Source organism: Ochotona princeps, chromosome 4 (genome assembly GCF_030435755.1).
Source record: "Ochotona princeps isolate mOchPri1 chromosome 4, mOchPri1.hap1, whole genome shotgun sequence".
Taxonomy (NCBI): Eukaryota; Metazoa; Chordata; class Mammalia; order Lagomorpha; family Ochotonidae; genus Ochotona; species Ochotona princeps.
The window spans coordinates 57,231,871-57,256,854 of NC_080835.1; the positions used below are offsets into that span (position 1 = coordinate 57,231,871).

General features: G+C 41.2%; 1 protein-coding gene across 1 annotated transcript in view; it reads right to left on the reverse strand.

Moving 5' to 3' along the window:
* Nucleotides 1-306: 306 nt before the first annotated feature.
* NARS2 (asparaginyl-tRNA synthetase 2, mitochondrial) overlaps nt 307-24,984 on the reverse strand; it is a 129,983-nt gene continuing 105,305 nt past the window's right edge. Inside the window, exons 10-14 of the mRNA XM_058663658.1 lie at nt 22,266-22,332; nt 20,197-20,334; nt 9,344-9,441; nt 7,136-7,162; nt 307-2,697 (exon numbers count right to left, since the gene is read on the reverse strand). Coding sequence (XP_058519641.1) covers nt 2,553-2,697; nt 7,136-7,162; nt 9,344-9,441; nt 20,197-20,334; nt 22,266-22,332 — 475 coding nt within the window. The 3' untranslated portion in view covers nt 307-2,552. The remainder of the gene's footprint in view (nt 2,698-7,135; nt 7,163-9,343; nt 9,442-20,196; nt 20,335-22,265; nt 22,333-24,984) is intronic.

Genomic DNA, 24,984 nt, shown 5'->3' on the forward strand with positions numbered 1-24,984 from the left:
CTACCTTTCCAATAAAAATAAATAAATCTGTAAAAAAAGTAATTAATGGGAAGTTAAGTTTTGGAAATACATCACTGACAACTATCAAAAAGGCATAAAACATATTTCAGAAGGACCTTTTTCCACACACCATTGAACAACTTCAGTCTGCTGCTCAACTCACAATGATTTGATTTCATTATACATTTTCAAGGATGACCTGGTTTCAAGTTCAGACTCTGAATCTGTTATTAATAATGACTGATGTCCAGGCAGAGATTCACAGAACAGATAGAAGGGTTGTTAAGAGTTATCTACTTCAGTATGATAGATTTGGAGACGAAGCAACTGGAGGCTATTTTTTGTGCCTATTGCTCCACAGTTAAATTAGTGGCAGTGCTGGGGCAAGAACCTGGAGTCTCCCTAAATTGGGAATTTTTTTTTTATTATCATAGTTATTTTGGATGCTATCATGTTCATAGTACAATTTTGTTAACTCAAAAATCTGAGAAGACAGAATTCTTGACAATCTTGGAAACTACAGTGTCTTTAGGTTTCAGGTATTTGAGCAACTCATTCTTTACAAAATAACAGGATATAGAGGAAGATTTGAATGGCAAATCAACACAGGCCAATGTTGTCAATGCTTTAAAATAGCTTCTGCAATTTATCTTCTAGTCTAAGGTTACGTATCATCTTGTATCTGTTCTTTGTATACCTTTACTGTACACACCATATTTTGAAATAATACATTTAAGTATTCTTTATCTTCTCCAATAGACTGAATACTCCATGACGGTGAGCCATTTCTACTTTGCTCACAACTGTTTATCTATCACCAAACAGAGTCAGCATACTAAAGAAGCTCCTATAGTTTTTGAATAAACAAATGCATTTCTCTCTGTAATTGTGGTTGAGGCAAGCCTGTGGAAGCCCCAGTTATCTTTTTCATCCATTCGTAAACTGGGTGGCTAAGACCAAGGGATTAAAGTTCCAGGGCAGTAGATTTTAGCTGAGCAAAAGCTCCCAATTAGAAAGATTCAGAAAGAGACTGAGCAACTTGGAGGCCTAATGAGCTCTTTACCAATTAGAGGCTGGAGAACCAAGGACCCAGGCATACGGCATTTCTCTGTATCAGGCAGAAGGTCATTTTGACAACCTCTCAGTTGTCTTCCAACTCTAAGCTTCTCAAGCTCATTTCTTTGAAGCTGTCTGATTTTAAATTAGGTGAAAATAAAGTATACTAACAAACTTATCAGGAAAAAAGCCAAGAGACTCATCTAATGAGACTCTGAAAATTGATTGAGTATGCATGCCCATTTATAATTTTTGATGCATTTGAATTCTATTGACTATGTGTTTTGATGTAGGTCCATACATTTGAATATATAACTCACTCACTTAAAATCAAGCATTTTTTGGAAGTTTATTCCAAGTAGTTCCAACTGTCAATTGTCAAACTCCCAAATCAGTGCTCTTCTCACCCTAAGAGACCATGCCATTTTTTGACTGTAACCCACAGGCATGGTAGTATTTCCACCCTCATCTGCCTTTAAAAATCCTTCTTCCAAGTTTGGGAGAGGATCAAATTTAATTTTGAAATAAAGCCATTTGACTGTGTCAATTAAAAAACCCATCTTGCAGGGGTGAGTGGTTGGCACAGAAGCTAAAACACCCACTTGGTATACCCACATTCCACATCAGAAGGCCTGGGTTACAGTCCCATTCTGCTTTGACAACACGTACCCCAAGTGACAGTAAGTGACGGCTCAAGTAGTTGGGACCATAACCCTGGAATCCAAGATCCAAATGCGGTTCCCGGCTTCTGGCTTTGGCCTGGTCAAGCCCTAGCTATTGCGGGCATGGGGGAGTAAGCTAGTTGATGTGACATCTATTCATCTGTCTCTCAAATTTTTAAAAATCTTTTAATAATTATTAAAGTTCTAAACATTATTATAGCAAAACAATAAATATTTCAAATTAATGCAGTGTCTCATTAGCTTTTGTAATTAGTAGTCAACAGCTTTTAAATATGACTTTTTTCATCTAGTATAATGAAAAATTTCAATTTGGAAGAGTAAATCATTTAAGTTAAGACATCTAAAGAAGGTTTTCTTTTGCAATGTTTCACAAAACACAGAATAAGATGTGCATTTACTATAGATTAAAACAGCAAGGGAGAAAAAAATACATTTAGTTTTATTTAATAGTTGTTTTTCAAAAGTTACAAAGGCAAGTGATCTAATGATTAAAGACAAAGTAAAATAGACTGTCATTCTTAGAGTTGGAAAGAATCTTTGAGACATCTGGTTCAGTTTCTTAACTTACTCTAGATGCAGGTTAACATATTAGACTACACCTGCTATAAATATCTCTTCTTCAGGGAGTTTATCTTTTCATGAAATGTGCTTGACTTTCTAAGAAAACCACAATTACTTCTGTTTTTCATGTTCTCTCTTACAGCAAAACAATATGCTGAAATCTACATCTCAAAAAACCAGACCACACAGATTCCCTTGTATTTGTGAGCAGTGCCTTGGCCATGGGGTGCTTTTCCTTAACTCGTCTTCAAGCTACAGAAGGCACGAATGAGTAAACCGTGGAAAGGGGATAACGTCTTTGATATTGTCAACTCCCAAGATGCACTGCAGGTAGCGTTCAAATCCCATCCCAAAACCTCCATGTGGCACAGATCCAAATCGACGCAGGTCCAGATACCTGGTTTTGAAAAGCAGAAATGAACACCTGTGAATCAGATGTGTTCATGAGAATCTGATGTTTCACAAGCATTTTGCAATCATCTGTTACTATTCAGGTCATTGTGGCACACCAGAATGTTCCCTCTACAAATGACTGAAACAAAAGTTAAAGTGATTTATCTATCCAGTGTTACTCAAACAGCAGATCTTGTCAGGCAGTTGTGGGCTTTGGTCACTGGATCCTTTTCGTTTTGAAGTTATTTTCACATAGAACACATGCCTGTTGAGGGTTACAAGAAGATTTTCTAATACCTTGATTGGTTTTCTTGAAAATACACTATGGGGCCTGCATTCGGGCATAGCCAGGTAGGTAAGCAGGCACTTGCAACACCTGCATCCCTTCTGAGTGCTGGTTCAAGGCCTGTCCATTTTGGCAGTGAACTAGTGGATGGAAGATTTCCTCCTACTGTAACTCTGCTTTTGAAAGAAATAAAAAAAAAAAACCAGAATACATTATTTTTCTATTTCTTACACTAATGATGGTATTCCTTTCTTTTTCCTTGTCAATATCATATAGGTCAATACAGAGCACAATAAAGAGTTTGCATGATATATTATAAACAGATATATTTGGGGCAAGTACAGCTATCACTGCTAAAGCTGTCATCCCATGTGGTTGCTGATTTGTATCCAGTCTGCTCCACTTCTGATCCACCTTCCTCCTGATGGCCTAGAGAAAGCCACCACAGATAGCCCAAGCGATCGGGCCCTTGCCACCCACTGAACTGACAAAGTTCCTGGTTCCTAGCTTCAGCATAGCCCAGGCCTGGCCTTGGGGCCATCTGAGGAGCGAATCAGCAGACAGAAAATCTCTCACTTTCTACCTTTCTCTCCCTCTCTGTAAATCTTTCAAATAAAGAAATCTTCTTTTCTTTTTTAAAAAACATCTTCCATCTGGGGCCAGGTATGAAACCCTAGTGGCTAAAGTCCTCACCTTGCATGCGCCGGGGTCCCATATGGGCGCTGGTTCGTACCCTAGCTGCTCCACTTCCCTTCCAGCTCCCTGCTCATGGTCTGGGAAAGCACTTAAGGATGGCCCAAAGCCTTGGGACCCTGCACTCATGTGGGAGACCTGGAAGAAGCTCCTGGTTCCTGATCAACTCAGCTCTGGCTGTTGTGGCCATTTGTGGAGTGAACCAGCTGATGAAAGAGCTTTCTGTCATTCCTTCTCTCTGTAAATTGACTTTACAATAAAAATAAATAAATAAATAAAAATATAAAACAAAAAATAAAAAAGGAAAAAAGAAATAAAAAAAATATATCCTTCCATTTGCTGGTTCACTCCCTAAATAGCCCAAACAGCTGGAGCTGAGTTGATCTGAAGCTAGCAGCCAGGAGCTCCCGCGTGGGTACAGGGTTCCAAGGCTTTGGCCTATCCTCCACTGCTTTCCCAGGCCAAAAGATCAGAAATGAATCAGAAATGGGGCAGGAGGAACAGGAACCACTGCTCAAATGAGATGCTGGCACCTGTAAGCAGAGGATTAGCATGTGAGCCATGTGTCAGTCCCCAATAAATAAGTATTTAAAAACAAAAATGTATTTCCTTGCTTGGACTGTAAGCTCTGTCAGGAACAGAAACTGTGACCAATTCAACATTTTCCTCCAGAAAATGTTCTAAAGCAGATATTTACTATATAAAGATCTATCACTTGGAAGGCATGAAAAAACATCCTTAGTGTTATAACGCAGAGAAATTTCCAAGTCTCTGCTTCCCTTGTGAATTTTTCTGGCTATCCAGACAGCCTTTGCAGCATGCATTCTAGTCCCTCCTAAAATCATAGCACTGGAGAAAGGAACTGTGATGATTAAAACCCAGATGCCAACATGCTAGCATGGGGTGAAATTATTTCAGGTAGAGAAAAAGAAAAGGAAGATCCCATAAATACTTTCATTATGTCATTTGGTGCAGAAATTCTTGAATTACAGGAGTATAGATTAAGTTCCACAACTAAGCTTAAGCACTATAGCTAGCAGTGATTTGAGTCCCCAAGCATAAAGACAGTCAGCTTCTACTAATAATGGATAAATGTATTACTGTTTTAGATACTTAAGTAGCCAAGTTTCTAAAATAAAAGAGTTGTAATCACTGAGAGATCACTGTGACGGGGTAGGCAGTATCAAACCTCACAGCCATGAGAATTGTAAGGAATCACACTTTTGAGGGACTGAGATGTTTGTTAGCTAAATTAACTGCAAATTTACACGGCAAGAGGACAGGTAAACTTCAGAGATAACATCAGATGAGAGGCACACCAAATAATCTCACACGGCACATGAGGTATGAGCTGGCTGGCAGGAGACAATCTCACATGTTGGTGTCAAAACACTGGCAGGAATGCCCACAATCTCAATTCGGCAAAGGAATCCAGTTTTTGCAATTTTTTTTGCTTTTGTTTGACAGATGGAAAAATCCTGTTATGCATCTGACTGTTGTTCAGCAATTATTATAGAGGAGATACCACAAAATTTATGGAACGAGTTACAGATGAAATTTGCATATGGCATTTTGAAAAAGGAAGTGAGTAAATTCTGAGGGACACCTGGTGGCAACTCACAGCTGGGCAGAACAGTAGCAGAGACTAGAGATGTGAATACTTCTGAGGTCCTTCAAAAAGTTCACGGAAAATGAGAGTATTATTAAGAAACTTTGCAAAGATGAGAAAAAAAATTCTTTCACTGAAACACTGATCTTAACAACTTTTTTTTTAAGATTTATTTTTATTGGAAAGGCAGAGTTTAGACAGGAGAAAGATCTTCCATTCGCTCCCCAAGCATGCACAATGGCCGGAGCTGAGCTGATGCAAAGCCAGGAGCCAGGAGCCAGGAGCTTCTTCTGGGCCTCCAATGTGGGTCCCAAGGCTCTGGGCCTTCTTCGGCTGCTTTCCCAGGCCACAAGCAGTGAGCTAGATGGGAAGCAGGGCCGGCAGGACATGAACCAGCACCCATATGGAATCCCTGTGCTTGTAAGGTGAGGACTTTAGCCAGTAGGCTACCATGTCAGATTCCTTTTCTACAACTTTAAAAAATACACTCACACTATGATTACCATAAAGCGAAGAAAAATTCAAATAGTAAGTATTTTATATATGGCCATCTTAGCACAAAAACCTTTAGTTGGGAGAAGTATAGTATTGACACTATAAATAAAAAAACAGAAAATGTTGGGGCCTAGTGTGATAGCCTAGTGGCCTATTCCTTGCCTTGCATTTGCTGGGATCCCATATGCACACCAGTTTTTCTCCTGGCTGTTCCACGGCCCATCCAGCTCCCTGCTTGTGGCCTGGGAAGGCAGCAGAAGATGTCCCAATGCCTTGGGCCTCTGTACCCATGTAGGAGGCCCAGAAGAGGTTCCTGGCTCCTGGCTTTGGATCGGCTCAGCTTCTGCTACTGCTGTCACTTGGGAATAAATTATCGGACAGAAGATATTTTTCTTTGTCTCTCCTTCTCTCTGTAAAACTGACTTTCCAAATAAACAAATCTTAAAAAAAAAACCTGCAACAACAACAACAAAAAAAAAACAAGCAAGCAAAACAAACAACCTTGCTTAGTCAGACTAACTTTTAAATAGGAGGGCTTGTTACAAAAGAAAAAGCGGGTAGAGAATAGTACTTAGTCTCTCCTCTATGGAGACACCTATCCTATACTTGTTCCATTTCATCTTCATAATACCCCGTGGAGTAGATATTATTATTGTTCACAGATCAAGTATGTCTAAGGTTTCTATAGGCACACAGGAGGCATTCAACCGCTGTCACTGACCAATGTTAGCTTTTTTGCATCTCTGAAAGCAACTTTTTTTTATCCTCCTGAGGATGTCAAAGGATTAATAACACTGTTGACATTACTACACCAAGGTTGTGAAGCAGGGCTGGTATAGGAATACAGACAAATCCCTTGTATATATTGAAGGTACTTGAAGAAAGGCCTCTAGAATGAGAATCAAACTAACTTTGGGGAGGTGAACGCAAGAGCACAGTCAGGTGGTCTTCCTGAACCATTTCAGATTTCTCACTTTGTGGAAACCTTCATTCCCAGGTCCTGATTTCACACAAGAGAAAAGTGAAGAACAATGCTTAACAGCAAATGTCTGTGAGTCAATATCTCCCAGCCCCAGGCTTAGGGTAGCAACCCAAAGACTTACAGCACCTAACTCACAGGGTGTTGTGGTAACACCATCTAAACATATAAAAACAATCTGACAGTTACGTGACAACAACAGTATGTGAATGGTGATCATTAGTATCACTGGTCTTCCACAACACGGAGGGAGAAAGCATTCTGAGCCACATTCATCATCCTTAACACTCTTAACACAGGGGCTTGATAACATGAGGGAAATTCTTCCACAAACATGGATCAGCAGCCAGAGTAAGAATCATTAAGGGCCATGTTCTTACCACTGGTAGGCTTCTGTGAGTCCTGATCTGTAAAACGAAAAATAAAAGGTCTTTCAGGGAAGGGCAATTCGGTAAATACATGTTAAGCACCATTTATTCTGTACTATGGGTAAAAACCCTCTTAATAGAGAAATGCACAATATGGTTTACAGTCTTAAATCAAATGTAATACAGTTGAGGTGCTGAAATTTCACAGCTAACTAACAGTCCAAGGTACTGCCAATTGACCGGTATGAATCATGAACCCAAAGGAAAGGTCCCTGAGCTGGGCTTACTGTGGGGAGACACTGGGACCATGATTACTAGCATGCGGGGAAGCGGTGCACACACACCCAAGGAACAGACACAGGTTTCATTTCACAACACTGAACCAGTAATAGTTTCTGAGGTTGCCCTTATAATCTTGCTGCAAACTGGTTCTTGTTTGAGAAATGTTAACAAGGGTTTCACGTCCAAGCTCTCATTAAAATTAATCTTAGCTCTTTAATAAAAATGTGATTGAGATTACATTGTATTTGCAGTGCTGAGGATGACAAAAAAGCCAAAAACATAGTACATAGGCCACAGACAGACCCCAGAGACAAGGAAACACATCTACTTCATTAGAAAAGATAAATTTGGACATTATCGGATACTAGGTAAACATGTGTTAGCGGGGAGGTCTCCTGAAGGAAGGAAGTGAACGAAGAAAACAGACCAATTAATCTTTCAACGTATGAGCTTCTTTGCCATGTGTGATTTTTATTGTGCTTTTAAAAAAACCTCAGGGATTCCTGATTCTTTCCATGCAGAGTCTGACCTTCGCTTCAATTACACAATGTTCCAGGGCTTTCTAATACTAGAGTAGCTATGAGGAGACAGCAGTCTGATAGAAAAGAGGCTTGCCAGAACCCACTACCGCCTTTCTTCTTTCTAGCTTTGCAGAGCCCTTCACTTGATGGAGATTACAAAGCTAAGTTTCCCAGGAGATTTATAGGTTGGCATCCTGGAAAAGCACCAACTTTTTCTGCACTTCTCAACTAGGAAAGAAAGCCTTACATGCTTAACAGAATATTTTCAACAATGATGGCTTCTCCAGGATATGATGAACCCCAACAGCATCTGGAGAGAAAGATTATGCGTAAAGATACAGGAATTTCTTCCTCTTTTTTAAAGTGTGGCACAGTGACAGTGGGAATCACGAAGGCAGAGGCTAATAACTTTGGCTACTTTGGGAAGTCATAGTAGTTTGCTGACAGATTACACATATGCAGGAGTGGTAGTTCAATTAAAAAACTGATTCCCTACTTTCCATTTCCAAAACATTTTCAATGCGTTTAAGGATTCACTTCCCAGCTCTCAAACAGCAACCTAAAGTTATTTAAACAACTAAAGCAAGACTCTCACATATTAGGGAACCAAGGAGGAAGGGAAATCTGCTTATTCTAGAAGCTGGCTTGGCAGCAGCTCACTTGTTTTTTTATAAAGATTTATTTATTTTTATTACAAAGTCAGATATACAGAGAGGAGGAGAGACAGAGAGGAAGATCTTCTGTCGGAAGAGTCACTCCCTAAGTGAGTACAACGGCCAGTGCTGCGCCGATCCAAAGCTGGGAACCAGGAACCTCTTCCGGGTCTCCCACGCGGGTGCAGGAACCCAAAGCATTGGGCCGTCCTCAACTGCTTTCCCAGGCCACAAGCAGGGAGCTGGATGGGAAGTGGAGCTGCCGGGATTAGAACCGGCGCCCATATGGGATCCCGGGGCGTTCAAGGCAAGGACTTTAGCCACTAGGCCATGGCACCGGGCCCAGCAGTTCACTTTTTCCACCTTTATTGTTTCCCTGGTTCAGTCTGTCTTCACATCCTCACAGTAGACTGCTGATTATGCAACTGAGAGTGATTTAAAAAGAACACAACTACAGTGTATACAATCTGTAAGGGGGAAAATCTCCCTTTTCTTTCTATCATTACCCTTTTAAAACAGCTACTTTTCTTAGGGAAAGGTGTGTACAAGTAGTAGGCAAACATCCTTGAGGCCTGGTTTCTTCTCTCAGTTCCAGACACAAGAAAGCAAGCTGAAGGTTAGTAGCAAGCTGCTCAAGGTCGCGAGGAATGTGAGAGCTAGGTCTGCTAGACAGGCCCAGGTGCTGCTTCCCTGGTTCTTTGCCAGCACTGCCTCTCAGAGCTTGACCCTTAATGTCTACACCCTGCTCCAAGTTTCATCAATACCTGGCCAGCTGCTGCTCTAAGAAATGGTACCGCTCTTCTCTGAGGCTTCCTCCAAAGAGTTCCCCAACTCCAGGAACTAGAAGGTCAACTGCTGCAACCTAAGAAAAAGTAAAAAAAAAAAAAAAAAAAAAGTTATAACCAGGTGGCTCCACAACAGTCAGCTTCAAAGAGGAATTTTTTTAAACACTGCTATAATGTACTGTTTAATCAAGATTTCACTTCTCCCACTTTTTATCTGCCTATATCCCCTGTTTGAATGTCAAATGTTTTATATTATTAAAATTATGCTACCTTAGTCACAGGTGGACAGCTTCATGTCCACTCTCGCACTGCTTGCGTACCTAACAAAAATGTGTTTTGCCAAAAGTGGTGTAGCTAATTATTAAAATGATAAAAACAGAGACCAGTGTTATGGCTTAGCAGGTACAGCTGCTGTCTGTGACACCAACATCCCATATGAACACCATGGCCGCATGCCAGCTACTCCACTTCTGATACAGCTCCCTGAAACTTGCCTGGGAAGGCAGTGGAAGATGCCCCAGTTCTCGGGTCTCTGCTAATCCAGTGGTAGATCTGGATGAAGATCCTGGCTCCTGGCTTGAGTCTGACTCAGACTTGGCCACTGTGACCACTTGGTGAGTGAACCAAGGGATGGAAGATCTCTCTCTTCTATCTCTTTCTTTCAAATGAATAAATAAATACTTTAAAGAACTATAAAATTCATACTGGTATGACAGCCTAGTGGCCAAATCCTTGTATTATATACACTGGGTTCCCATATAGTCACTGGTTCATGTCCCAGCTGCTCCACTTCCCATCAAGCTCGCTGCTTGTGGCCTGGAAAAACAGTAGAGGAAAACACAAAGCCTTGCAAATCTTGGGATGCTACATGCGCAGGGGAGACCAGGAAGAAGCCTCTGGCTCCTGGCTTTGGATTGGCTCAGCTTTGGCCATAGGGAACACTTGGAGAATGAACTATCAGACAGAAGATCTTTCCCTCTGGTTCTCCTTTCTTTGTAAATCTGACTTTCAAACAAAAATAAGATTAATCTTAAAAAAAAGGAATTATAAAAAGTGTTAAACTTGTAAAATGTTTTAAATCATCTATCACTGTGCAGAAATAACTACATTGGTCCAACTCCCTTGTAGTTAATTTTTCTTATATATATAATATGCTAGAGAAATTACATAAAAGTTATATTAAAGTTTAATTATATAAAAATACAAATTACATAAAAGTTTACCATTCTAATTGCCCTATTTGATTTTCTAAAATGATTTATTATGTCAGCAAATACATTTGACATATTTAATGCTTCAACAGTGCAATTTCTCTTTTCTGTTTTTTTGTTTTTTTGTTTGTTTTGTTTTTAAGAAATATCAATTTTGGGCCAACACTGTTATATATTGTGTAAAGCTACCATCTGCAGTGCTAGTTCATGGTCCCAGCTGCTCTGTCTCCAATCCAGCCCCATGCTTATGGCTTGGGAAAGCACTGGAGGATGGACTAAGTCATTGGGACCCTGTACCCATGTAGGAGACATGGGAGAAGTGCCTGGCTGCTAGCTTCAGATTGGCTCAGCTATGGCTATTGGGGCATCTGGGGAGTGAACCAGCAGATGGAAGATTTCTGTCTCTTTCTATAACTGTCCTTCAAATAAATAAATCTTAAAAAAATTATCAGTTTAACAGTTTTCCCTGTTTTGAACATTTAGGTATATGTGTATCTTTGTTGTTTTCTTAGAAACAGCATGGCAGAGGGAGAGGTATTGGATGCTGTTAAGATACTGCGTGAGACACACCAGAACCACATATTAGAACGCTAGCTTCCCTTGGAATCCAGCTTCCTGCTAACATTCACCCTAGGAATGGGTGGGTTGGGTTGGGTTGGGTTCTGTGATGCTGGTTCCAGCCTGGCCTAGTCCAGCCCTGCATGTTGCAGGCATCTGGGTCATGAATCAGATGGACCCTTGGTCTGCCCTTGTCTTTTCTCTTTGTCAAATATAAAAATGAAAAAAATACAAACAATAAGTTGGTAATAAATTGGTAGCATTTTGTAAGAACACATACATTTTGATTAGTTATCAAAGTAGTATAAGTTAAAACAAGACACCACTTGGAGTCCTTACAAAGACAACATAAACTTTGTACAGAACAGATAAATCAATATCTGAAACATTAAAAACTACAATATTTTCAGAGTCATCAAAACAGTTCTAGGAATTAGTCCTAAAAATGATTAGCGCTGGAAAAAGATTAACACACAGGATGTTTATTATAGCATTAATTATAATAACAAAACTTCAATTCATCAACAGGAGATCAAATGTGTTTTTAGTCACGGATAGAAATAAGACTGATTTAAACAAAATGTGATGCTGTGTTCTTATTATGATGGAATTATAGATTTTCAAAATGCTTTTCTTTCTTACAAAAACCGGTAGAATGAAAGGACCCCAAAAAACAGATTTCACTTCAATTATTAAGTATGTCACATACACTCCTTTCTCAAACTTTGCTGTACTTTGCTAGGAGCAAGGAACTCTGTTCTACTCTCTTTGTAACTCTACCTTTCAAGTGATAAATAAATAAATCTTAAAACAGAAAATCAATAAAAAAAGTAGTAGAGGCAGAACTCAAACTCAGGAACTCCAAAACAGAATGTCGGCAAGACAAGCAGCAGCTTAACTAGCTAAGTCACAATGCCTGTCTAATTTCAGACTGTTGTCGAGATGTACTCCACAAAGATTGGATCAGTAATACCCGATTCTCATTACATTTTTCAAAGACTTATTTCTTCATTTGAATTAGAGTTACACAGGGAAAGGGACAGAAAGAGAGATATTAATTGATTCACTACAAATGAGCTGATCCAGGCTGAAGCCAGAAGCCAAGAGCTTATTCCAGGTCTCCCAAGTGGGCACAGAAGCCCAAACACTTAAGCCATCTTCTTTAGGACATGAAAGGGATGTTAAACACTATTCCACAATGCTGGCCACTGAATAGCCCTTAACAAAGGGCAAGGACAGCTAAAAATCAATCATTCACAAAGTTTTAATGTTAGGATGATTCAACAAAGGTATAAAGATATATATAGAGAGTTTAAGAGCCAAGGCTAAATGTCTATTGTTTCAAAACTATGCTGGAGGATCAGCCATTGTGGGAGAACAGGAAGCCTACAATCAGATACTACTAGTCAACGATGAGACAATGCAATCCTACAACCAGTTGTTCTGCTTTCTTTATGCAACTCATAAACAACAAATCAAAGGCAGCCATTTACTGATTGGTCACAGTTCAGAATGTTGGTGGGAAAATGTAATCAAAGGATGATGATATATGAGCATTTGGCCCAGGAGTTAAAACATCTACATCCCACATCAATCGATGTGGGGCTGATACTCAGTTCTGCTTTAGACTTCAGCATCGTGCTAAGTCGGCACCTGGGAGGTAGCAAGGATGGCTCAGGCCACTGGGTCTCTGCCTCCTGCACTCTGGCCAAATCAATAGCTGACAGAAGATCTATTTCTCTGTTTTTCAAATTTTAAAAAAATTCTTTTTTCCAAAACTGCTTTCTAGATACCTAACTGGTTATGCCAAACAATTTCTGCACTGGCTACCATAAAATTAAGGTGTCAATTTCTATGTAATTCAGGATCAGCTAGCTTATGCTCTGGCTACCACCAACTTGGGAGGTTTACAGCAACGTTGTCAGTGTCAGTATTAATAACACTGTTGGATAAACACTTCTGTGTGAGGGCTGGACAATGCATTGTGGAATATTTAGCAGTGGAACTGGTCTCTGCTCAGTAGGTATCAGTTGAATTGCTATAGTTCTAATCACCCAGAATGTCTCTAGGCCCTGCCACACGTCCCCTGAGAAATGGAGTGGGACATAAGCATTGCAACAATGAATTTGTCTTTTTATTTTTTATTTTTAAGATGTATACTATATATCCAATCTGGCCTGAAGAGGACAGAGCAGTTTATTTCTGAGATCTTTATGGCTCTGTGGCAGCAGGCAAAAAGCCCAAGGGAGAGTGTACTAAAAACACTGGTCCAGAAGCAAGATTTGCATGTTCCTCTGCTCACAATTCTGTGGCCAGTGTAGGCCATGTGATCAAGCTCATGCCCCTGAGGACAGAGAAGGATAATTCCTAGGGAGAAGCACAAACTCTACAGACAACAACACAATGGGTCCCCACACTGCTTCTTCCTTATCTACTTGGATTCTTTCACTTCTACTTTCCCAACCAAGTCCTTGTGATGAATAAGGTCAAAATAATACTTCTCTTATTTTCTTCCATCATACTCTGGAAGATTCTTATCAGGACGATAAAAAATGTATCAAAATCCATTATACTCAGGTAAAAAAAAAAAAACAGACATCTGAATCAAGCTTCAGACACATCTGCACTTGGTACCAACACTGTGATGTGTAAGAGGAACACATACATCACCTATGTTCTTTGTGGTCTGAAAATCTTCCCAGTTTCAGGTGTTTGCTAAATTATTAGGAGGCAGTTAGAGTACACCAGGCTGAAAACAGACTGATGGGTAGAACATTTGCTAGTGGTTACAATTTGCCTTTGTGGACTGGTAGGTCTGTGGTTTACAGGAATCTGAGTCTGGCTGAACAGCAAAGACAGGAAGAATGAAACCAGACGAAGTAATGCAAGAAAGGCCCATGGAAAAATTAAGAATAGAGATTAGATGTTTAATCATACTCAATCATAAAACATGAGATAATGTAAGTGCCAAAAGAAGAATATAAGTAATGTACTAACAGTAGTAACTCTATAACCACGGTCACTATCAAAAGTATGGATATGGATTGATCACCGATGGCCTTTCTGGTCCATTTCAGCATGCTCAGAAAGTCAGAAAGCTACCTGCCAACTCGAGTATGAACTTGGCCTACTACTGACAATCATTTTGCCTATTTAGCTGTTGTGTGCCAGGATCTTTACATAGCTGGACTGTCAGAGCAGGACTTGAGCCACAGTCCATGATCTTTGCCCCTGGGGAATAAATCTGCAAACTTCTGAATTTCCCTCCAGGAAGTATTTACGTGTTTTAACAAGAAGACTAAAAGCACACTTATTTATTCCTGTTTGTAAGTTTCATTTGTATTTCTAAGTAACAAAGATAAGTAATGTCATAGGAACCAGCAAAGAAATTCAATCTATGTTAATGTTTCTCTCTCTCTCTTTTTGAACCCATTTCAGTCACAGCCAAAAATCAGCATGAGCTTGTTAATCAACAATCACCAATTCTTTTTTTTTTAAAAAGATTTATTTATTTTATTACAAAGTCAGATATACAGAGAGGAGGAGAGACAGAGAAGATGATTCACTCCCCAAGTGAGCCGCAACGGGCCGGTGCACGCCCATCCGAAGCAGGGAACCAGGAACCTCTTTCGGGTCTCCCACGCGAGTGCAGGGTCCCAATGCATTGGGTCATCCTCGACTGCTTTCCCAGGCCACAAGCAGGGAGCTGGATGGGAAGTGGAGCTGCCGGGATTAGAATCGGCGCCCATATGGGATCCCGGGGCGTTCAAGGCGAGGACTTTAGCTGCTAGGCCAAGCCACCGGGCCCAACAATCACCAACTCTTTATGAAAAAAGGCAGGGTTCAAAGAGTAAGGAAGGCAGGACCAGCAAACCTGAATAAAATATCTGCAGGTCTAATGTTTCTTGGGAAACATGAAGTTGAGTTAAATCTACCTTCAGGGAATACATCAGTTGTTCTGGGTGATGTCTTCTGCATTCACAGTTGATCCAACTTGAACACTTTTTAAACTGAAACAATGGAGGCTATAGATTCTTTTTCTACACCTTTCCCTAACTTCCTTAGCACTACACAAAACCCTTTTTGTAGGCCCAGAATGTTTCCTGGCACATCTTCCCTGGACTGGGCTTGAGTTTTGATTCTGCCGAGGTCACGCAGCTGCAGCGGCATGCTGACCAGAAATAGTTTGTGTTGGTATTCAAGCTGAACAAACCCTGGTTTCTATTTATGCTACTCCCTTCTGACTGCGACCCTTTGATTCCAATCAATGTACTGAAAATAAAACCCAGAACTTGATTTAAAGAAACAAATAGGCAGGATAGAAAGTAGGAATGAGGCCTTTACTACATGGCCTTTTCTATGCTGGGTTCAAAGAAGAGAGAAGAACTGGAAGGTCCCTTCCTCTGACACTCCTCTCCCCATGCATCTCAGAATATTGATGAAAAACCACAAATTGGACACCTTCTTATTCAGGTTACCACAGGGTGCTACTGACTATGGAGAAATATTGTCTACTGTTATCAAAGAAATCAAAAGTTCCACAAATCATAGGAAACATCTTTGTGGTCACAGCCTCTCTGAACTTATGCTCTGACTTCTGATACAGATTGTGTAGGAACAAGGAGAGGGGGCAGTGAGAAGCTGTGGAGGGCCTGAGCAGCATGACTGAAAACGGACCTCGGTAACAGAATGGTGAGTTAACTCATGACTTCTGCTGCCTGAAAAAGGAAAAAGTTTTAGAGTTTACAAAGAAATCACGGCTTCAAATGAGTGGGATTCTCACCTTGTTCTCCAAAAACACACTCCCTTTCCTTTAGGGCCAAGACAGATTTACATTTTTTCCTTCCTTAGGGAGACAGAAGAAAACAGCACCAGTGCGTCTGCACAAAGGTTCACATCTGTGCTCCACCACTCAAGGCAAGAAAACATTTCTGTAAATGGCGCATGTCACTATAGCCTCTCCTCTGGGAACTGCCTGTGACCTTGCTCTTCCTTGTCTCTACTTTTATTCCACAGATCACTGACTAGTCTTCAGGAGTGCTTGCTTGAATTTCACTTTTGTTTCTCTATTTTCATTGCTGTGACCTTATTTAACATCTCATCTCCTCATTTCCAGATCATAAGCAAGAGCCCCTAACCAGCTTATATTTTTAATTCTTTTTCCCCAATCTATCCAATAAGGTACTTACCACGTCCCTCTTTCCATCTGACACCATTTGAAAAGACAAGTGATTCCTCCCTATTGGTTTACCTGACAAAGCCCAAGCTGTCTGCAGCATTTCAACCTCTATATAGCTTGTGCCAATTTATCTGGTCATTTTTTTAAAATCACCCTTACTCTTTCTCTAATATTTTTATAATGTTTTATTTATTTTTTAAAGCAATCCTATATCAGTTTATCTGACTACTGTGATGATCCAAATGTAGCATTCCTTTCAAAAATGAACTTCTTTATTGAAGCATAACACATGTGCAAGTAACAGGTATACAGTTTTGCACGTTTATACAAACTGAACATGCTACGAATCACCAGCCAGAACAGTTACACAGCCAGAAAAGTTCTTATACTTTTTCAGCTACTATCCCTACCTAGAACATACTACTTCAAGGCAAGAAAACTCAACTTTTTCATAATATGCATTTTTCATGAAATTTCTTTGTTATGAATGGATTTCTAAACATTTTTACACCAAAATAAATGTATCTTTTAGGTCCATTTTCATGGTGTTTTTAAAGCACTTTCACAAGTAGGGGAAAAGCTGCACATATTCAGCATTAACAGATACTGCCGCATGTTTCTGAAAGGATTGAGTTTACACTCCCATCAGCGCTAACATTGCCACCAACAATTGGCATCACAGTCCTTTTCATTTTAGCCATTGTAGTTGGTAATGTAGTGGTGTCTTCCTGTGTTTTTGTGTTTCCATGTCAGCAAAGGAGATCAGTTAACTATGATCTCCTGGGAGCAATGAAGCCCAGCAAGATTAAGTAGTGGATAGCAAAATTCAAGTTCTTTGGCTCTAAGTTCACTGCTTTTTCTGCCACCCTATGTAAACCATCAAGAAACATCAAGCTTCTGGTAAAGTCAGACTGCTGCCCTATTGCTGCCTCTACTTCTTAGCTGTCGGGTCCTGCACACATGACTACACTGCTGCACTGGGCTGCGCCAGCTTCCTCTGTAACAACAGGGAGAAAATGAATTAGCAGCATGGAAGATGGACTCAAAAATTACTATTTTATCCTTATTGTATGATAGGTACTCACTGACTGATGTCAATTCAGAACTTAAACATTTAATTTACTGTGTTGATCTTTCCTTTTATGTCTTCTACAACATTTAACATTTTTTAAAAAGATCTTTTTAAATTTTTAAAAAGATATATATATGTATCTTTTAAAATATATATAGGAAAGATAATTAATTTTATAGAGAGAAGGAGAGATAGAGAGGTTTTCCATCCACTGGTTGAATTCCCAAATGGCCTAAGTGGTCACAGCTGAGTCAATCTGAAGCTAGGAGATTTCTCTGGGTCTCTCACGTGGGTACAGGCCATCCTCCATTGCTTCCCCAGGCCACAAGTAGGGAGCTGAATGAGAAGGGGAGCAGCAGGGACACTGGTAACCCCATGGGATTCTGGTGCTTGCAAGAGGAGAATTATCTAGTTGAGCCATTGCACCAGCCTCTACTTTTATTTAGTTGTAAGGCAGAGAGATAGAAATCTTTACTCAAACAGCCCAAAGAGCCAGGGCTCGGCCAAGCTGAAGCCAGGAGTCTGGGATTCAGCATGCATCTTCCTTTTGAGTGACACAAATTCTACAACTTGAATCATCAACTGATACCTCCCAAGGGGCACATTAGCAGTAAGCTAGAGGCTGAGCCAGAACTGGAACCCAAGAACCCCAGTGTGGGATACAGACATCATCACCCTGATCCAAGCTCCCTACACCCTCTTTTTTTTCCCCTACACCCTCCTGATTAGGCAGATTTGCACTCTCATCTAGTAGGTACAGTTTTCCTTATTTAAATAAAATAATGTAAGTAATTTTCAAACTCCCTGTATTTATTTCCTTTGCTCTCTTTCATTAATGTTGCAGCTTTTCCAATGCACTTATTATACCAGAATACTTAGAAGGCATTTTTGTTTACTTTTTTAAAAAGATTTACTTATTTTTATGGCGAAGTCAGATATACAGAGAGAAGGAGAGACAGAGAGAAAGATCTTTCGTCTGCTGATTCACTCCCCAAGTGACCACAACGGCCGGTACTGAGCAGATTCGAAGCCGGGAGCTAGGAGCTCTTCCAGGTCTTCCACACAGGTGCAGGGTCCCAAGGCTTTGGGGCCATCCTTAACTGCTTTCCCAGGCCACAAGCAGGGAGCTGGATGGGAAGCAGGGCTGCCAGGATTAGAACCAGCGCCCATAAGGGATCCTGGCGTGTTCAAGGCGAGGATTTTAGCAGCTAAGCCACCACGCTGGGCCCTTTATTTACTTTTATCTCAGATGTTTTAAATAAATATGTAGTTTAGATGAAGCATTAAGATGGAAATGACAAGAAACCAAATGGCAACAGCTCCTGAGATATCTATAGCAGACATTATAATGCTTTAAAGCATGAGACCATATTAGCAGACATTATCAGACTGTGCTAATATGCAAGTATTCTGGTATTTCTAAAATAACAAGTATTTGTGAGACCAGATTACAAGAAACTTGACCTTTAAGGATTTTATAGTATGCTATGATATGGTATCACACAAATATTGTAACACTGTGCTTTGTTACAATGTTCATGTATATGTAACACCTACCACCACAAACACTAGCTGTTTATTTTTATTCATCATTTAATTATTTAAAAAAAAAGCTTTGTTTCTTTCTGAAAGTCAGTGTTACAGAGAGAGAGATTGATTCCATTTACTGATTCATTCCCCAGTTGGGCCCCACACACAGCTGGGCCAGGCAGAAGCCAGGAGCTTCATTCTGGTCTCCCACCTGACTTCAGGGACCACAAGCACTTGGACCAGCCTTTCCTGCTCTTCCGGAACACTAGCTGGGAGGTGTATTAGAAATGGAGTATCAGGGCCCGGCATGGTGCCTAGCAGCTAAAGTCCTTGCCTTGAACATGCCGGGATCCCATATGGGCATCAGTTTTAATCCTGGCAGTGCCCCTTCCCATCCAGCTCCCTGCATGAGGCCTGGAAAAGCAGTTGAGGATGGCCCAAAGCCTTGGGACCCTGCCCCAGGGTGGGAGACCTGGAAGAAGCTCCTGGCTTTGGATCGGCTCAGCTTTGGCCGTTGCAGTCACTTGGGGAGTGAATCATCGGACAAAAGATCTTCCTCTCTGTCGGTCCTCCTCTCTGTATATCTGACTTCGCAATGAAAATAAATAAATCTTTTTAAAAAAAGGAAAAAAGAAATGGATTAGCAGCAACTCCAACTGGTGCCCAAAAGGTTGTTGGTGCTATAGGCTTAATCCTCTATGCTACAATGCCAACCCCACCCTACACAATTCAATCCTCACAACTCCAGAAAATTATGCATCAGGAAAACTAAAACTCATAGAGATTAAGTAGTTTGTCTAACATTACATAGTTAGTTTGTAACACACAGATATGGGATTTACATTCAAGAGTGCTTAAATTCAAAGTCACCAAACTTTCCTCCTTTATGCCATGCTTTTATGCCAGGCTCTTCCTGAAGGGTCAGGTTCTGCCATGGCCATCATATGCTGTCTGGCATGATTTCCTTCCCAGCAGTTTCTCAAGGAGTACTTAACTGGACAAGACACCCGGGGACTGCTCTTCTGGATTCCAGATCACTTTCTTTCCATTACCTAAATAACAGAACTCCGCACTTGGAACAGCTAATCTAAAGACGCCGGGTGATGCAAACAAGGAAGTGTGTTTACAGAGTACTGGCATCTTCCTTGGGAGTGCTTTTTCAAAGATATGCCTCTAAATGACTTTGTCATTTCAAGAGACAGTAGGAGTGATGCGTAAGGGAATATGCCAAACAAGTACAGCTAAACCAGGAAGAAAACCCAGACTCTGAGGGAACTCTTACTGTGCGCTGAGGGCCATCTTCATTATCCCTCATGTAGAAAGGCTTGAGTGCTAAGGGGTAATTGATGACGAAGACAGGTATGTTGCCACAGTGCCTCACCAGGTACTTTTCATGTTCGGTTTGCAGATCGGCACCCCACTGTGTCGAGGAAAAAGAAATGACCAAAAAAGAAAACAGAAAAGAAACATTTAATTAGTTACCCGACAACACCCTCAATCAGTTCCAAGGGCTTATTCTCCCTAAAGCTCTCCAAACAGTACAGCTGTCTGCTGAGGTTACACAGCTCACTAAACCAGAGAGCGAGCGAGCGAGAGCGAGCGAGCTCTGTTTACAACAGCAGTCTTAGGCCTGGGAAGAGGAAAGCTGAAACCAGGAAGCACCAGGCTATCTGTCACCTGCTCAGAGAGCAGCCTTCAGTATGAGATCAGCACCTGAAGGAAAATAAAGCACATTCTCCAAAGGGATAAAGCTGACTTCACAATCACTGTGCTTGTCAACACTGCTTAGAGCTTCTGCACAGTTAGCTCCCAGTCTCAGGAAATTAAATGACCGAAGATAATATTCCGTATTGGACCTATCTTTGGCTACCTGGCTTCTCTCCGCAAATTTTTAAGTAAGAGTCAACTCACAGTTCAAACGATCTTTGATGAAATTTAATAATATGGCTCAGCTTATTTATTTAGCAAATACCAATGTGCCTATTCAATTCTAGGAATCAGGCTAAATACTGGATATGGTGTAGGAAAACATTATAATACCGGATTTCATGAAGCTTCCAGGGTATGAGACAAAAGTCAATGAAAAATTACACGAAGAACTCATAAAAATACAAGAAATGTAGGTGATTGTTAATACTTGGGCATTAGGAAACGAGTCTGAAGAGACATGTTGAACACTCTTAATATTATTTTCCTAATCCACCTGTCTAGTTATATCCTAATTACAGGAGGAAAGGACTGAAAACAGCCATGAAGGGACGTGTTCTGTCACCTTGCACCCTCATGCATCATGGGGGCTATCTGAACCTAACTAGCCCAATGATTTAAGGTATCTCCCTGCAGAAAGAGTGTGGAGCCAGTGGTTACCAGGTGCAGAGATGCTGATCAATGGGCACCAGCTTTCAGTGATAAGATGACCATGTTTTGAGGAGCTAATGTATAACATGGGTGCTGATGGATGTAGCAATTTGATTGTAATACTGCATGATATATGTTTACATGAAATCATATTATATACTCTGAACATATACACCCTTTTTTTGTTAACTAAAACATTCAAATTTAAGGTTCAGCTCCAGCTGTTGTGGCCACTTGGGGAATGAACCAGCAGATGGAAGATCTTCCTCTCTGTGTCTCCCCTTCTGTGTCTATCTGACTTTCCAATAAAAAGAAATAAATCTTTAAAAAAAAAAACCCCAAAAACCTGCTTAATATGAAGCCTAAGCTTATATGAAAACATAACCTCTCTGTTACCTCTGAATGTCATTCAGAACATACTTGGGAAATAGTGAAACAGTGGATTTCCATAGTAATATCCTTTTTTTATTCTTGCAAAATTTTATTTAATAAGCAAAGAAACAGAAATGGAGGGAGACACAGAGAATCCCCACCTGCTGGTTCATTCCCCAAATATCCATAATAGCCGAAGCTGGGAGCTGGGCACTTAAACCAGGAGTCCTGTGTGGGTAGCAGAGACCCGATGACTTGTGTTTTCACTATCATCTCTCACTGTGTGAATCAATAGGAAGCTGGAATCAGGAGTGTGGTTCAGACCCAAATCCAGGTCCTATGCAATGGGGTGGGAACGGCCCAAACGTGACTTAACTGTGGGGTCAAATGCCTACTCTTCCACAGTAGTGTTCTCTTACTGTTCATTTTTGCATTTTTTTAGGAGTCACTTCCCTTGATAATTACAGAGTATTTCAATGAGGTGCTGTAAATATGAAGCAAAGCTTATATACAAATAAGCCAATATTACACATTGATCTAAAAGAGAAAAAGTTATTTTGAAGGATTCTTAATTAACAGGAAATATACGTATTTTCACCCCCACCCAAACACATATAATACCTCTGGGGTGAAGGTGAAGTTCTGGGATGCTTTCTTCAAGATTTCTACTGCTTCAGTGTAAGAAATGCTAAACAAAAACAAAAGAGAAGCAGAGAGAGATCAACACAATGGACTAAGTCCACATTAAGACTAGAAAAAGTCAGACGATATCGGGCGCGTCAGCGTGGTATATCATTGGTCAGCACGAACACCAGGACAGGGGCAGGGGTGGCTGTACAGAAGGGCACCTGCCAGTAGGTGTGTGGGCTGGATAATAGGTTGGTTGGGTTGAGCAGGGCTTCAATGCCCATCGACACGTGCGAGAGCTAAACAGGATGTGGGACAGACTTGAGAAGCCTGCAGTACATACTGGCAAGCATGGGAACCAGGGTAGGGGCAGAAACGGTGGGGGTTATGGGGAGTCGCCCCAACCAGGCTGCAGCTCCAACCGGTCTGCGTGAGGACCGAGTATGAAGCGGGCAGGATCGAACTGGACTACAACACCCGTTGGTTCACGAGGAAGACAGGGCTGGAAACAGAACGAACCCAGCAATCCCAACGACCAGCATGAGCATAAGCTGATTGGTGTGATGGACGGTGCTGGATTCTGTACTAGCAAACTCGCACAAGAATCAGGCCTGGGATCATCTCAGATGAAGTTTCTTTGGAGACCCCTCCAACTGAACTGCTGATCTTAGAACCCCAACCATGAAGAGACTGTCAGTCAGTGGATTCTGAATAGGATTAATTGCGATTGGAACTGAGAGATTGGCAGCAATCCAGAACTGATGAACTATCATAACTGTATGAGCAGGACCCTCAGAGCACGCCTCCCGTTGGGGATCTGGGATGGGTGGGAGGTTGGGTGGGGCTTTTCCCTTTGTTTTTTCCCTGGCCCCAGATACAGGGTAAAATGATATTGATGTGGAAACAATGGTATTACCCACTTTCACCCTGTAGCCCTTGACACTTTGTTCCCTAATCAACTAAGTAAGATTATTAAAAAATAATAAAAAAAAAGAAAAAAAAAGACTAGAAAAAGTCTATTCCCATCCAGTCTGTGAGATCATGAATACTTGGTAATCAGGAAGGAAGGCTGACGTACTCTTGTGAAGGCCTGTCCTGCAGGAACAGGAGTGGCCAGGCAGCAACCCCACTCCTGACACGCAGCAATCCCATTTCCACAAGAGGGGAGCCTCTCCGGTTCTAGTAAAAGGATGAAGTCCTGATGCTGAAAGAACAGTAGACCTTCAAAACTGTTGTTCCACCATCCATTTATCTAACAAACATGTACTTATAGCACCCACATTCTAGGCACTGGTACAATAAAATAACAACCAAGCCCTGCCTTCAGGAGCTGAAGTGTGTGTGTAATACAGAGATCCAGACAAGGTGGGAAAACAGTAGTGTACCTTGTAGATCTTCCTTTTTGGTACATGAATATCTTTTTGTGATTTTCTGGGGACAGGGGTTGTAGCACAGTGGGTTAAGTTGTCACTTGGGATGTCTGTGGCAACATTAGCCTGTCAGTAGGAATACCAATTGTTTCACTTACAATTCAGCTTCTTGCTAATGCATCCTGAGTGGCATCAGCAGACAGCCCAGTAGCTGGGTTCCTGACTCTAACAACAGCAGACCTGACTGGAGTCCTTGGCTTCTGGCTACAGCACTCTCAGGCTCAGCTTCTGCAAATATCTGGTGAGTTAATTAGCATGCAGATCTTTTACTTTCACCCTGTTTTCAAGTAGATGAAAAGTAACATTTAAAAACTCTATTCTGTGGATGTGTTTGTCATATATTGTTAGATATTTCACATGCTTCCAATTTTTTTTTGCTATTATAAATTCTTTTCTGGGCCCAGCATGGTAGCCTAGCAGCTAAGGTCCTCGTCTTGTACACGCTGGGATTCCCACATGGGCAATAGTTCTAATCCTGGCGGCTCCATTTCTCATCCAGCTTGTTGTTTGTGGCTTGGGAAGGCAGTCAAAGATGGCCTAAAGCCTAGCAACCCTGTACCCACATGGGAAACCCAGAAGCTACTCCTGGCTCTTGGCTTTGCATCGGCTCGGCCCCGGCTGTTACAGCCACTTGGGGAGCGAATCAGCGGAAAGAAGGTCTTTCTCCCTGTATCTCCTTCTCTCTGTATATCTGCCTTTCCAAAAAAAATGAGTAAATATTTTAAAAATACTTTTAAAGATTTATTTATTTTTATTGTGAAGTCAGATATACAGAAGAGGAGAGACAGAGAGGAAGATGTTCCATCTGATGATTTACTCCCCAAGTGACCGCAATGGCTGGAGTGGCGCCAGTCCGAAGCCAGGGGCCAGGAACTTCCTCCAGGTCTCCCACATGGATGCAGGAACCCAAGGACCTGCGCCATCCTATACTGATTTTCCGGGCCACAGGCAGGGAGCTGGATGGGAATTAGGGCCGCTGGGATTAGAACTGGCGACCATATGGGTTTGTGGTGCATGCAAGGCGAGGACTTTAACCACTAGGCTATTGTGCCAGGCCCTAAAAATGCTTTTTTCAAAAATTTATTCATTATTTGAAAGGCAGAGAGAAAGAGAAAGAAAAAGAGAAAGAGAAAGAGAAAGAAAAAGATAAAGAGAGATCTTCAATTTTTTTGGTTCACTTTCCCTGCAAATGGCCACAAGAGCCAGGGCTGGGCCAGGCCACAGTCAGGAGCCACTGACTTTCTGACACACATGAGCAGGGAACTGAATCCAAAGTGGAGAAG